The sequence below is a fragment of the Ixodes scapularis genome, unplaced genomic scaffold, assembly GCF_016920785.2.
Source record: "Ixodes scapularis isolate PalLabHiFi unplaced genomic scaffold, ASM1692078v2 PGA_scaffold10__122_contigs__length_95168666, whole genome shotgun sequence".
Lineage (NCBI taxonomy): Eukaryota > Metazoa > Arthropoda > Arachnida > Ixodida > Ixodidae > Ixodes > Ixodes scapularis.
The window spans coordinates 91,702,670-91,718,640 of record NW_024609836.1 but is presented as its reverse complement, the minus strand read 5'-3'; the positions used below and the strand labels follow the sequence as shown (position 1 = coordinate 91,718,640).

At 46.6% G+C, this 15,971-nt stretch overlaps 1 protein-coding gene across 1 annotated transcript; it reads left to right on the top strand.

The window, feature by feature from the left end:
• The first annotated feature begins 13,080 nt into the window (after positions 1 to 13,080).
• On the top strand, positions 13,081 to 13,877 carry LOC8035504 (protein Mpv17-like). Its single transcript, XM_002411358.4, has one exon. The coding sequence runs from the start codon at positions 13,154 to 13,156 to the stop codon at positions 13,694 to 13,696; it is 543 nt and encodes a 180-aa protein (XP_002411403.3). The 5' UTR covers positions 13,081 to 13,153; the 3' UTR covers positions 13,697 to 13,877.
• The last annotated feature ends 2,094 nt before the right edge of the window (positions 13,878 to 15,971 follow it).

Sequence of the window (15,971 nt, the reverse complement as noted above, 5' to 3'; positions counted from 1 at the left end):
TGTAACTTTGTTATCACAAATTGAAACAGTCAAGAAAAAAAAGGGCCTAGGATGGCGGCTTATTTACCAAACGTGTTTGGTTTACAGTCGGTGATATCAAAGGCACAAAGGCGACGAGCGCTGGCTGGGACGATGAACATCTTGGGCTTCTGGATCGGCTCGTATACGGATCTTTCACACACCGACACGGCAGTTCAACCGCGACATTGTATACGGACTTGTGGATATATATATATAAAGCTACCGATCTCTCGCCTATACTAACCGAAAAAATGACACGCTCTTCAAACAGAAATGCGGCCAAATAGAAAATTTCGTCTCCCGCCTGCACTCTCGGCCGAAACGATGCGAATTGACGCTCAACACGCAAATGAATGTAAAAAACAAAAACAAAAAAAAAACACGAAAAAACACAGAAAAAAAAAACAAAGAAAACACAAATACACATCTAGAAGCCATTTTATATATGTTTTGCCTGATGGCCCGGGGCTATTCCGTTCATCTGTCCGAGTGCCGCCGAAAATAAATAAACAAACGGCCAAATAAAACAAATATAAGCCATAATCCTGTCCCAAAATGTCTTATTTCCACGATGCGACTGAAAAAAAAAATCGTTTTGCGTTTATAAAATCGAATAATACTCCTGGCATAGTGTGTGGAATCCGATGTCAATAAATTCATCTTCATATACGCCCACTGCCGTTTCTACCGGAATATAAAATGCGAGCCTAACTCAACGTAAAAAAAAAAAAAAAAAAAAAAAAAAACGATTCCACGCAATGGCGACTTTTGTTTTATTTATTTTCATTTTAAAGAGCAACCGTAACCGAATTTGGAATTCGGGATTGAATCGGGGAAGCTGGCAAGGCGACTTGGCAGTCGTGCAGGATTGAGTCAGTCCTTGGGGACTTGAAGCTGGCTTCTCTGTCTCCTTCACTGCCAATATTACCACGTCCGAACTGCGTCCGTCGTCCGAGGCATGCCATAGATTGGACGTTTCGTGGGCGTGCGAGGTCCTCCATTTCATGGTTGCAATTCGTGGACCGGTCAATGTTCTTGGATCGTTCGGGTCGCCAGTCACCCTCTGCTCACATATTAAACACGAGGGGCACGATATGTTCGCTCTAGACGCGACGACGAAATTATGCGGGGACACGCCTCAACCAAGTTCGAAGCTTGTTAACTTCACACATGCGCATGTTTTGAACATGTAAGTAGGAATGTTTTGTATGATTACGTGGTAGGACCCTCGTACGAGAAAGAAACGTGCCTCACGCGGCATCTGCAGACTGTCTTCTGTATGATGTATTAGCGGTGGAACCGCGGTTTAATGTGTATTGGCTTACAATGCACATTATGTAGCTTCTATTACGTGCTCCGTTTCACGTCATGGGACGTCACTGATGTCACGTTAAAAGAAAACGACGAAGACCCAAGCCTGCAGCTCACTTGTTGTTCACCACGTGGCCAACTTTGCAAACCCGTGAACATAATTTCTACAGTTATTTAACGTTTAATTAAGAAAAAAATTGCTATATAATGAAATTATCGGCGGTGTCTCGTCATCGTCGTAACAGATAGCGAAATTGAGAGAGAAAAACTTTCTCGCTAAATTTAGCGGCAAAGTTTAGACGGAGCGCCATGATCTTACACAAAACAAACCCAAGTATTCACTGCGAAAAAAAAAAAAAGAAGAGGTTCCCCCGGCACCTACGAGAACTGTGCCGTCTCTAATTTAGCATAGAGGCTCCGACGCATTAGTTCCCCAAGCAGCTTGGGGAGTCGACCTACGCATGCGCAGTACGACGCGCCAAGCTGCTCACCCAAAGTGTTGGTGGCCTCAATTCTAAACCTCCCTACTAAATGTAAAAAAAAAGTCGCGTGTATTGGGTGCCCATATGAGCCGCAGCTTACAGGATATGGGCGTGATCATATTCAGAATACGATATATACTTAGAAAAAGACGGCGGATAGGAAGTGTCGTGTATCGTGGAACATTTGCAAGGAACCGTAACATATCGGTTCTAGCGCTCAATCAAGAACGTCTCTCAAAAGTACCAACAGCACCTTGTTAGCAGAGCAGCCCTCCGAAAGAGCGGATCTTTGTCCCAATATTTACTTTCGGTGTTGGCAACTCTGAAGACGGAGGTTCTAACCCCGCCGTATCCGGTAGAGCTTGAGCCATGAGAATTTCCGGGCTTTCGCGAGTGTCCGCTGTTTCTATTTTATGTTCCTGACGTTATTTTTGTTTCTTCTTTTATATGTATAATTCTTATCCCGTCTTTGGTGTTAGTTATTTCATGACGGTACACGTTTTCGCCCTCTTGATGCGCGGGTCGGCCGAACAAAGTTTCTGGGTCCTGACAGCATTCCCGGTGAAAAGAAGATTGCGAGGGAGCCTCGGGCGAACAGATCCAATGAGGCGAAACACGACGCCACAGCGAAAAACAAAAACAAACAAAAAACACGATAGCAAACATGGAGCAGACAAGTAAGGACAACAACAACAACAACAACGAACATTGAGCAGACAAGTAAGAACAACAACAACAACGAAATTTGAACAAAAACAAAGCGAGCGCCCTATATAGTTTCGGCTGTTTTCGGCAGCCGAAATCGGTAACGCCCATTTGGACGCGGCCTGGCCGTCAAAGACCGGAACTAACGAGGGAAAGCGGAAACGACAGTCGGTCTCTTCGATAATCAGGGCGGAAGTAAGGATAAACCGGAAGCAGAAACAAAAAAAAAAGTATGAAGGATTCGCAACACATACGCGAAGACACAGACACACACAAAAGATGCAAGGATGGAAAGAAAAAGTACACGAAGGGAAGTTGCAGCGTATATATGAGTAACAAACACTTCGCTGAGTTCCCGAATGCAGTTTTAGTTTGTCAGTAATTTAAGGAAGAGGTAAGGTCCTACACACTCAGAGGTCGTTGCGTGCGTGTATCCCCGTAGCCTCCTCTATACTGACAAAGCCTGGCAGTTCGACGACGGAGCCATAGAGTGGCTGGTCGCAGATTTGGAGCGCGAGGATCTGGTAGCACAGAGCACCAAATCGCCATTTCTCGGAGAACCCGGAGAACCTGGAGAACCTGGACGTCAGCGCACAACTCTTGCTGCGGCGAGGACCCGAAACGCACTTGTTCGCTCTGGAGAAGTTTGTTTCGGCGTCTCGCCGCAGCGGGGCGCCAGTCACGGGGCTCTCCTCTCATCCGTTGTCTGCCGGTCCACCTTTTCCATTTCGGCGGCCGCGTCTTGTGGCGATCTGCCAGGATTTGTCAGTAATATAGGAGGCTATGGTATCACTCATAGATTAAGAAACGCGGGGCAGCTCTAGGCATCTTATTCTCGCTGCGCAGGAAACGGGATTAGCGGATGGAAATGTCGGAGGACGAATCGCGAAGCAAGGAGGGCGAACAAGCCGCATTTTGCGTATTTTCAGCTGTCAGAAGTCTTCTTCACGTTACTCGAAAAAAAAATAAAGAAGAAAAGTCATCGATCAGAATTACAATTACTCTTGGTTCAAAAAGTATTCAATTAAATTGCCTAATTACTTAAAGGGACACTGACAGGGTAAATATGCTCCACAAGGTTTTTATATGTTCATGACGTACAAAAGAGAGCCCAGCTACCCAAAACACAATTTGCTGTTCAAAATTCTTTTTTTTTCTCCTCCCGAAAACCGCCGATCGGGAACAGGCCGGTTTGGGTCGCGCTCACTCTCTTCTCCGTGGTCACGTGCCGTTCAGCAGAGGTCGTCATTTTAGGTCGCCCTCACTCACCCTCACCCTCACAGTCACACTCACCTAAGCCCCTCACTCACCCTCACCCTCACAGCTACACTCACCTTCAGCCCCTCACTCACCCTCACCCTCACAGTCACACTCACCTTCAGCCCCTCACTCACCCTCACTGAACCTCACGGCCCTCACGCACTCACCGCCCTCACGGCCCTCACGCCCCTCACTCACTCATGGAGCTCACGCCACTCACCGCCCTCTCGCCACTCACCGCCCTCACGGCCCTCACCGCCCTCACCGCCCTCACGGCCCTCACCGCCCTCACCGTTCTCACGGCCCTCACCGCCCTCACGGCCCTCACGGCCCTAACGCGCTCATAGCCCTCACCGCCCTCACGGCCCTCACCGCCCTCACGGCCCTCACCGCCCTCACGGCCCTCACGCCACTCACCGCCCTCACGCCACTGACCGCCCTCACGCCACTCACTCCCCTCACGCCACTCACGCACTCATGGCCCTCACGCCACTCAGGCCAGCTTCAGATGGGGCAATTTCGCCCAGAAACTTTACGTCGCAACACCAGCAACACGCGCCGCCCGCGATCACACGCAGCAACCAATTGCTGCAATTTGCCATCGTCATCATAAAATTTTATTTTTCTTGCACTATTTAGACACAATTACGCGTTATAAACGTGTTTTTATGCATTTAAATCTCGTTTAGAATACTAATGCACCTTTCTGAAACAGTTTATTTCCAAAAAACGATCGATTTCAAACGAGAACCAAGTCTTTCGGTGTCATCATCACCGGCACGAGGTATCACGTGAAAATTTTGCGTCCCTGATTCGATGCAGCCGCTTCAAACGTATTCGAATTGCTCCGAGTTGCTTGCTTATTTCGAGCCGGACCCGATCTCAGCAATTCGTGTCGATCTAGGGAAAGCTAGAGAACAACCCGCCATTAACACCAAACTTGCTGAGAAAGATGCTCGATCTGAAGAGGGCCTCACGCACTCACCGCCCTCACGGCCTTCACACCACCTAATGCACTCACCGCCCTCACGGCCCTCACGCCTCTCATGCCACTCACTGCCCTCACGCACTCATGGCCCTCACACCCCTCACGCACTCACCGCCCTCACACTACTCACGCACTCATGGCCCTCACGCCACTCACCGCCCTCACGCCCCTCACGCACTCATGGCCCTCACAGCCCTCACGGCCCTCACAGCCCTCACGGCCCTCACGGCCCTCACCGCCCTCACGGCCCTCACCGCCCTCACCGCCCTCACAGCCCTCACGGCCCTCACCGCCCTCACAGCCCTCATGGCCCTCACTCACCCTCACACTCATGAATTTTCCTGGTTCAGAAACTCACTCACCCTCACCTCACCTGTGAAGATGAGGGTGAGAGAGGGTGAGTGAGGGCCCTCATGAGTGAGGTTTGCCGAGGTATGCCGTTCGGGTACACGTACCAAATATAGCCCAGGTCGTGGGCCATCGAAGGCACACTCGATATTAAAGTTGTCTAAGAAGACATGAAACCCATTTTTGCGGTTGCTAATAAACTACAAATACGTTAATTGAAAAAAAAAAGAAAAAAGAAGTTGCACAGAGTACTAGAAGTACTACATGTACTCCGTAATTCTCGACGTGCCGTCGTATCGCAGGAGTCGTGGTCTGGACGGCTGGATATACAGCTGGACGAAGCGGACTGAGCGGGCATACGCTACTTTTTTTTTTTTTTAACTCTTAAGTACAAAACAACCGATCTTGGAGCGCAGAACAGCGAGCTGAACGAATATAAGTGCACAGCAATCGCACGAGAAACGTTGGCCACAACGCTGTTGTCTGCTTCGCACAAAAATAAGAAAAGATAAACGGATAAAAAACAATAAAAAACACTTAGGTGTAGCCACGTGACCTCCAGCGACTCTCTCCTCCTACCCAGTCCAGATATCGCCGCAATTAACTGGATGCTCATGTTCCGGTTTCGAGCACTTGAGTTTTGCTTGAAACTGATCCAGAATGAAGGAATTGGTGGCTTCAAGCTGCATTCCTTTGAAGTTAACGTCCGGCCAAATGCGGACGATGTTGCTGTGTTTTGTGGGAATTAAGAAAGCGTGCGCGAAGAGGTCATTGGGGCCTCGTCCTTTTGCGAAAAGTCTGGAAGTCTGATTAACCGAGACAAATCTGCAGGTTTCTGGCATGGGGACTGGGGTACTATACCTAAACTATTTATGAACATTCGGTGGGAAACCTTGCAGGTTAAGTGTCTAGGCGTACCGCTCTAACACTATCAACGAAATCTGAAAGTTGGAAAGGGCGGGATTCTCAGTGTCTGTAAAAAAACTTGTTGTCGGGCTAGTTGGTGTTGACTGTATTGAACCATGGTTAAAAGCGCTAAAATGACGTACACAAGGTAGAAGACAAACACGGGCGCTTCCAATGGCTATGCGTGCTACCGTATGCAATTTTCTGTTTGACAGCGAAAGTGTAGAACGTTCTGAAAGTTCTAACGATGTCCGTATCAACGTGCAGCATCTGCAGATAGTGTTTGCGATATTTACATGGAGTTCGACCTGGAAGCGCTCATCACGTACAAATTTGTTTCGCTCAGTTCGAAGTGGTGGGCTGGGTTTTTTTTTAATTGTTTATTCGCCAAATTTCGTCAAGATTTAAGCTTTTTTTTTTTTTTTTTTTTGTGGTCAAAAATATATATACTTGCGCACTCTAATTCAGATCAGACTGCAAAGCGTATTGCCTGAGTACGTAGTCTGATCAGCTGACGGTATTTGTGCAAGTGTTAAAGGTTACTTGCATGAAGTTTTTACATCTTTTAGAATATTGAAAGTACGTTTTTTACTAAAGTACCTTAGTTCTGTGTAGGGATGTCGCGAACCACCTTAGGTTCGATTTCGAAAGGTTTCGATATTTGCGAAGGGAACTGAGGTTCGATTTCGAAAAATTTCGATATTTTCGTACCGACCGAGGTTCGATTTCGAAAAATTCGCAACTTTTGTCCACAGCGGAGTTTCGAATTCGAAAATTTCGAAGCTTTCACGGTTTCTAAAATTTCGAATTCGAATATTTCGAATATTTTTTTACTTCAGGTTCGATAAATTCGAAGATTTCGATATTCTTTGTAAAAAAATTCGAAAACTTCGAACGCTTCGAATTTTTATAGACATGAAGTTCGAACAATTCGAAGATTTCGAATTTCTTTTGGCATAAAGTTCGAAAAGTTCGAAAGTTTCGATTCTCTTTTAACCCTAAATTACAAAAAAAAAAAAGAACTTTGAAGATTTTGAATTTTTTTTAATCCAAGTTTTCAAAGTTTGAAGTCCGATTTTCAAGTTTTTCTACAGTTTCAGTTTCAAATAACGTTTTCACGACTCACTTGTTTTCACAAAATCAAGTTTAGAAAAGTTAGGGTGTGATATCTAGATTCTGCGAAGTTGGTAAGGCAATTAAATGAGACGACGAGTGACCCGGACGTGCTAGAATATTTGCCAGTGCAGAATTGTGACCGCCAGCCCCCGGGGGGGGGGGGGGGGGGGGGGGGGTCTTTACCACGCAGTAGTGATTGCACGAACACACTGTTTTACGAGACTCATCCAGTTCGAAACGGCCAGGGGCGAGCAGGAGGTTGAGGCTCAGAGAAACCTTGAAGCGACCTGGCAAACTATAGCTCGCCACCCCTTCCCGAAGGAAAAATCCATCAATGTAACGCTGTTTGGCAGTCAATGTTTTCTAGTGGACCGCTGACTGTGCCTGACTGTACGTCAAGCATGTATGATTGGCCAACAAGTTACTCTGACCGACAGTCAAACTCCAGTCAGACCCCGCTTGTCGGCTTTTTGATGGTTTCCTGGTGGCAGTCGGCCGCCGCGAAATGCCATCAGGATGTCCTGGTGGTGATTCTGACTGTACATTGATCGTCTCTGACTGTACGTCAGAAAGCTTTGACGTGCAGACAGAAGTACGGTCAAAGGACGTAAAGTTCGTTCGGATACCACTATTTCGTCAAATCTATGAATACGAAAAGTAATCTATGCACGAGAAAACGATTTCGGGACGTGAGCCCATAAAACCGCTGACGTTAGAGATGCGACACGCAACCGACCGACAACCTTGATCAGAAGCCCGCCGAAGCCGCCGAAGCGTCGAACACGACACCAACGACACTTCGCACTTCGCTTCGCCCATAGAGGCTTCGCCGAGCTTTCATGAACGATCGCTCTCGACTCGTTTTGTTTGCCCGCTTGCTCCAACCTGTCGATCCTGCCCGGGCTCTACAATGTCTTATGCTTTAGTAGAATTTCTACTCGACAAGACCCAGCCTGTTGTGAGTTCCGACGATGTAAGGGACTTTAGCGGTGTAGTTGAAGACGACAAGGTGTACCAGGTGTACTGGGCCGATGACGCGCGAACAAAAGGATCATTCTACGACGCGAAAGTACTCTACATGGCAGGTGAGTAGAACTGAAGTACGGCGAGTGATGTACGAGTGCTTTCATAACATGGTGACGGCTTAACTGCATTTGCAGCAGAAGCATCTCGTATAAAACGAATAGTCAAATCGAGTTTCTGTAACTGTGGCGTAGCATAGCGGTTAAGGTGTCCGATTTGTACGCAAGCGGTCGCGGGTTCGATCCGCGGTGGTCCTGCTATTTTTTTTTTTTTCTTTTTCTCGAACATTTTGTTTTATAGAGGCATTTGGCGATATTTATGAGGGCGTATAGCTTTACTCTTATATAAATGCTGCCCTTGATGATGAAATTCCCTTGGCAGTGGCAGTCAGACGTCATCTGATGGACCATCAGATGACGTCTGATGGTCCATCACGTTCCACCAAGGCTACTGACTGGCAGTCAGTGTCCCAAATTACGTAGCTTGATGGAATTTTCAATAGGGTTGCACGCTGGTAGTAATCCGATCAGGTGGTTTATAATTGTACTGGAGGTTTATTTTCTGGGACGGAGGAATCGCCTCGCAAAAAGCACAAAAGCCGACACAACTCGAGGTCGAGGAGCGTTCTACCATACAAGTGGCGTCGGAAGAGGAAAAACGGGGGGAAAGAGGGTAGCGCGGGGGGGGGGGGGGGGCTTCAGCCTCCTCTCGCCCTTGCAGGTATTTCGGACTGTTAAAGAAAACAATACGGGGAAAGAGGGCGTGGTCGAGCTTATTTTAATCTGAAATTATTTATGCATATGTATAGCTACTGTCGCTCTTCACTGCATAAAAGGTTGCGTAGATGGTCATTGTTAGAAACTCGTTGTCAGAAGGCACTGCTCGTCACATGCTTAGTGGTTCGGAAGTTCAATGCTGTCTTTTCGACCTAAACACCTGTGCCGATAGTAAAAAAAAAAAGAAAAAAAAAAAGAATAAATGCGGGAATAAAAAGCAGGAGAAAAAAAAACTATCAAGAATTTGTCGGAAGTGTTCTATTCTTGCATATTCAGAGGTTCAGAACTTCGAAACAAGTTTCTTTTACCAAAATGTGTACAGGCTAAAAGAAACACGTCCCAGGAACGTGAAGCGAAAAAAAAAAAAAGTTTTCTTTTAATGACGTGCTGAACTTGAACACTACTAGAAATCTTCTGCCATGAGTTAATTCCTTAACGTGAAAAAACAATAAATATATTATTTTGTATTCTGCAGATGGCAATGATATGTACTGTCTGTGGTGTTAATTTAAATGCGATACCTCAAACAACTTAGACGAAAATAAATATCAAGTTTAGGTCATAATTGCATGCAGATACATGTTTGGACATTTCTTCGAAACTCACGTTGAATAACAATAATCACATCTTAAGACGGCACTTACCTACGCTATACATAGATCATTCTTAAAAAAAAAGTATAACATATCTACCATAAATAGCTCCGGCTGCAGCGTGCTTCAAATCTGGCACAAACGATAATCGTCAAAAACCCGTCGTCCGTCCTCGCCCCTTCGGGGATTTATTTCTTTAAACCTAAGCATGCCAGAACATTGAAATAAATGACATTGTCTTTCGTAAGGAACGCAGCACCGCGTGTAAAAGTTCCAGAAAAAAAATTACGAATGTATCCCACTACTTGAAATCAAATGAAACCGTCCGCCGGTCTTTCGAGTTCGACGAACGTCGAACTTTTACCCTATAAGTTCGAAGTTCGTCGAACTTCTGACTTTTCAGAATTCGAAAGTTCGAAACTTTTCAAATTTTCTTGATAAATAAGTTCGAAAGTTCGAAATTTATCGAATTTTTTTGTCAGTCAAGTTCGAAAGTTCGACAAGCATCGAACCTTGCAGCGCAATAAGTTCGAAAGTTCGAAAAAGATCGAATTTTTTAGCGTAATAAGTTCGACGGTTCGAAAAGTGTCGAACTTCTTAGCTTAACAAGTTCGAAAATTTGACCTCCGTCGAATTTTACGATATAGACAATTCGAAAAATCGAAATCTTTCGAACCTTTCGAACCGCTTGATGCGATCATCGAAACTTCGATTCGAAAAAAGTTCGCGGCATCCCTAGTTCTGTGACTCAGAAGGAATTGTATAAAGATTTATGGAAAGTGTCGCTACCGGTCTCTTTCTGTAGGTTACTGTACTCTAATGAACCTGGCGAGGACGTGCTGAAAAGCGTTAAAACAAATTACGGTAAAACCAGGTGTTAAGTCTTTTATATTTAAACTGCATTGGGGTGTTATGCTTGATAAATCATGAATGGAAGAGAAAGGGTTGTCTATCCCATGGTCCATCAACAGTATTCTCTGTAAGAAACCAGAGACTGTGGAGGATGTATTTATAGAGTGTCTGGATGCGGTGTTACACTGGAATATCCTTTTGCGCACTCATAAAAAAAAAAAAAAAGAGTTTCCTTTGAACATGCACGGCATTCGTGTTTTTTTTTGTCAGTTGAGAATGACGCTGGAGTCCCCTACGACATGTTCATGGTCCTCACTCTACACAGCATTTGGAAGACAAGGATGGCTGTGCGTCATGCGGACGTGAACGTCCGCGAAGTCAGAGACAATTTCATTGAAAGTGTCGCATATATTCGCGATGAGTACCAAGCACAATCAGAACCCCCCGATTGGATGCCGATTTGGAATGAATTAGTGCAACTGAAGATATTTTAATGCACTCGGGTCTGCCAAAGTGAGGCCGACGTGTTTCGTCATTTTTGTGTGAGTGACATGTGAGGTTTGTTCATGCCGATGCACGCAAAACAAAACAAAAAATAAAAAAGCTTTGCGTGTGTGGCTCGCAACCGAAGGGTCGGTGGTTCAAATCTCGCCTAAAATTCTTCAAATTTTTCTTTAAGACAAATTAATTACTTTATAAAGTGAAATCATATGAGACATGAGGTGAACTTTAATTCCCATTACATGTCATGTTTTTTAATCACTTTCATTCCACGCGTGACGTCACGTTTCTCGTGAGCGTCGTGGGTTGTTTAAAATTCCCGCGCGAGGACATGTGGGTGTTACGTCATGACCCTATCGACCAATCCTGGATTTTACCGCGTGCCACCGACGCCGGCTTTTCAGCGACACGAGCTCCTTGACGCTCCCGCGTTAAAACTCGCCACGCTCTGCGCTTCTCATCCCGTCAGTGAGTATAGACAAACTAAACTCACTAACGTCACGCCATTGCGGTGGCGCTGCTGTCGGTACTGCGCATGCGCAAATGCTTCACTTCTCCCGAATTTGGTTTCCTCGCACGCGCAGTGCCGCCGCCTGGCGCGGGCAAAGCGGGCTTGTTTGTAAACGCTGTGTTGGTGTAGAGACCTTTGCAAAAATCGCCTTCGGCACGCTGCCATCTTTGTCTGCAGGGCTGTGGAACGCCTTCTCAGCATGCGCTGTTCATCTGCTGTGCGGTATATCGGGCGCTGCGCATGCGTCGACAGCTCAGTGACTCAGCATTTTTTGATCGGGTGATTAGCGATGCAAGGGTATATATGGTGCAGCACGATGCCCTCGGAACACCATTTTTTGGCCTTCCCCGAATCATTGCAGCGATGGGTAATATGCTTAAATGATGACGCAGTCTAGTAAGCCAATAGTCGCCCAACGATTTTGCTGCGGCGTCTCTTGTACCATGATACCGATCGTCGTTGTCGTAGACTTAGCCGACTAGATAGAGACCGATGATCGGTGTTATTGCGTTTAATGCTATAGAGTGTACAACCAGGAACCTCCGACAGTAAACATTGGACGTCTACATTCGAGAAGATCGAACTGTGTACGCGGCGTTCCGTCCAACTCGTTTTTCGTAGAGCTCAGTCTTCAACATAAGGCCCGAGGATTGAATCATTTACGGCCTCGCGAGCGGTGCTGAGACGTGGCACGAGTGCTGCATCAGAGTCTGGCTCGGTTCACTGCATGCCCAATGCTCACACAGCGCTTGGCCACTCGTGATTTGAGCGCGGCTTCAGAAACACAGACAAATAACTCAGGTTGTTCTAAGGTAACAAATTAGCCCAGTTGGTAAACGTTGTACATGATGTGCCTAAGCAACTCAAGGAGCGGCGACGAAAAAAGAACGGAAACACGACAGGACTAGAGTGCTCTCTCGTGCTTCTGTTTTTGCTTTGTCTGCGTTTTTAAGTTGCTCAATTACATCATGCATTCATGTAGTTGTGGTCCCCATGAGCTTAGTTCTCGACATCACCGCTAGATTCGCGACGGTTTGATCTCATCTCGTATTAATTGGCGTATTTGACCTCGAACCTATCATTCAAAGAAAGGTACGAAGGTCGATGTCCAGTCTGCATGTTATGCCTTTTTTCTTATTGTTTCAGCGTTATATATTTCCGCTGCTCTATGCCCGTACACTGCACATGACTGCATCGACATGTCATAATCTCGTTTTCTTTTTCTTTGTTTGCCATTGCTGTTCGTGTTCGCAGACCCTTGTTACTGATTATCCGAGTGGGGAATCTACAGTCGAGTGTGTGAACAAAACAAACCGCAGCTCGGAGCAGATGAAGCGAGGGTTCGCGCTGCAGAATCCTGGGATTCTGGGTTCAACACCCTGCCTTGCCCGTTTTTATCTGGATGAGCACCGTACCGGCGAGAGGTCGCGTGTTGATGCACGTTAAAGACCCCAGATTAACAGTTCCACTACATTTTCAAAATATCTCATCTACTGCTGATACAGCAGACGCCCACTGGGGCGGACTAACGCGAACGCGATAATAAGCGTCAGCGCAATGTGCTTTATAGCGTTCTTGCACAGGTTTCGTATCCATGAGGTTTTCTCACCGTTTCCCCAGTGATCCATCCGTGATTAAGTTTCACCGGACGCAGCTGTGAATCTGATGGCAGAGGGTTAAACGACTCGCTCTGTCTCTGCCCTTTGAAAGAAGAACCGCACGCTCACACACGGCAGTTCTACGTCACATCACGTACCAGGATGAGACCTGTCATCTCCTTCTATACCAGGCTTCTACAGAGTCATCCGATAAAAACGCAAATTGTGACAGCGGGTACCATCATGCTCACAGGCGATCTGATCGCACAAAAATTCATTGAGCGGAGGAAAGGCATCGACGCCCACAGAGCGGCGGGCTTCTTCTTCCTCGGGCTCTGCTACTACGGTCCGTTTCTGGTGGCCTGGTACGCCGCCCTGGACCGATGGCTTGTCCTTGGCAGCGGGACGTCAGCCGCCATCAAGAAAGTTATCCTGGACCAGCTGCTTTGCAGTCCAGTTTACTTATTAGGCTTCATGGGACTCAAGGGTGTCTTCGAGGGACATCAGTGGTCCCAGATCAAAGAGGACGTGAAGACCAGGTACGCGAACGTCTTGGCGACGAGCTACGTGATATGGCCGGCGGCCATGGCCATCAACTTTCGTTTCGTGCCGCTCAAGTACCGTGTTGTGTTCTCCAGCTCTGTGGCCTTGGTGTGGGGCACGTGTCTCTCGTACAAACTGAACGCCGCCACGCCAGCTGTGTGATGCACACGACGGTGATACGAGTGGCAGCGATGCCTCTGCTCGGTTTCGCCTTAGGATGGATCGCAAGGAACGTTACGAACCACCGAACTCAATCCAGCGCCCCCTGAGGGTCACGTGAGCCTCGGGAGGAGCGCAGCAACGCGCGGGGTGCGAAGTCACGTGATATATTCCAAGCACTGAATTGGCTAGGTTGACTTGTAGCGTTTGCTGCGGTCTATTGTAAAAATAAAGGTACCATGAAATTAATTTTAGGCTGGGATAAATAATTTTATACTGTGACTTTACTACTCGCATATCGTTTAGTGAAAGAAAAAAGAAAACTATACTTCGTTTCAGCTTCGGTCCAGACGCAGCCAAAGCTACAAGCACGAGCTCCGGGCTTTCAGCATCCCTGCCAAGCACGCGCGCGCGCGCAGTGCAAGCACTGTTCTGGGCCACATGCTCGCGCTTGTAGCATCGGCTGCGTCTGGACCGAAGCTGAAACGAAGTATAGTACACGAGGGTAAAAAAATTGGGCTGTGTGTGTGTTTATACAGCCTAGAACTTGGTCTGCCTCACAGGGGCGACGAGTCTCCCAGCTGTAGATGAGAAATTTAGCCAGTGCGGTACAGCCGCTAGCCTGGGATCTTTAACGTGCATCACGCAGTAGTGATACACGACCGCACGCCGGTACGATGCTCATCCAGATTGAAACGGGCAGGGGTGGGGATTGAACCCAGGATCCCTGGGTTCGGCAGCGCGAGCTTTCGCTCCACGTGCTCCGAGCTGGTGTGCGCTAGACCACTCGGCCACCGATCCCCCTACACGAGGGTAGAAAGCCAAAAGTCAGCTTTTCTGTAGGAAGATGTGAAAATATAGTGGACTATTTCTTTTGAAAGCTCGCGGTTTTTCACTGCGATGCATTCGTGGTTCCCAAGAACGACAGGAAAGCCCAGCTCACGCATTGGACACGAACACTGCGTCACTCGGACGTATTCACTTGTCAGCAATCAACCCATCGACGAATATTTGGATTCGCGTTCGTGGTCAGTGTTATGGTAATTCTGTTGCTTGTATGTTTAGACAGCCTTGAAGTTGGTACGCCTCAACGGGTGACCGGTCGCTTAGCTGTAGATGAGAAATTTAGCCAGTGCAGTACAACCGCTAACCTGTTTTTTTTTTTTTTTTTTTTTTAACGTGAATCACGCAGTAGTGATTACACGAACGCGTGTAGGTTAGAAACTCATCCAGATCGATACGGTCCGGCGGTGGACCCAGGAGGTTCTGGAGCGCAAGTTTTCGCTCCACGTTCCGAGCTGAGACGCGCCAACCCACTCAAGCACCAATATTTTTTTATTTTTTTATTGCCGGTTTTTGACACGGAAGAACAAAATTCACAAGAACGTTAAAATAACGCCAATCACACTGTAATCGGCGCCTCGCCTTTAAATTTTTTTGGGTCTATCAGTGTTTCAACCGCGGATATATCCACTCCGGCAGACTAGAGCGTATACAGTTTTCAAATTTCAACAAGATGTCGTAAAGAGTCGCCAAAATATTCAGCAACTGCTCTGGCGTCAGCGTGTGCGTGACGAACTGCCATTGGTTCCTCAATATGCTTTGGAGGCCCACAAACAATGCTGGTCGAGGGCTTCGAACGTTTTTTCTTATTTATTTCAGGAATGTCAATTTTTAATTCCCCCAGAGCATTACTCTCTTCCTTTATCAGTGTTTCAAAAAAAAAAAAAAAAAACACTGCGCAGGATTGTTTCTTCCTGCCTTTGAAGAATCTTCAGTGAAATGGCTTTTTCTAAAGCTGTTGCTTCAAATTCATATTTAGACACTTCCCATTTCTCCCCAAAATTACTTGAAACTTTATTTAAATCTTGTAAAACGCTTCTTACCGCTTTAAAAAAACACTGAACTTCAAGGAGTTCACTATTCACTTTTCACAATCCCCATGAAACTTCACTCGTTCATTTATACCACACTACCGAAAGGTAACCAAACAATGATTACTAAATGAAACTGTCGATAACCGATATGCGCAACAGATGGGTATCAGATATAATGAGACGTAGGCTCTCTCTAGCCGGGCATGGCTCGTCCCCTGAAAGTGGTTGCACTGAACAGTTCTCGCGTGACAAATGCACTCGTCTCAATCCTGGAAAAACGCCTGAACCTGATGGCCTCATCGCAGCGCCCTACAAGTCTTTCAAGAATGAAGTTGCATCTTTTTTATACAGTGTAGAAGCTCATGAAATAAAAAGGCTGTCACCGCCCTCTTTATTGTCAC

What these genes read in the sequence shown, in the direction of transcription:
- LOC8035504 (XM_002411358.4), top strand. Translation starts at nt 13,154, where the DNA reads ATGAGACCTGTCATCTCCTTCTATACCAGGCTTCTACAGAGTCATCCG.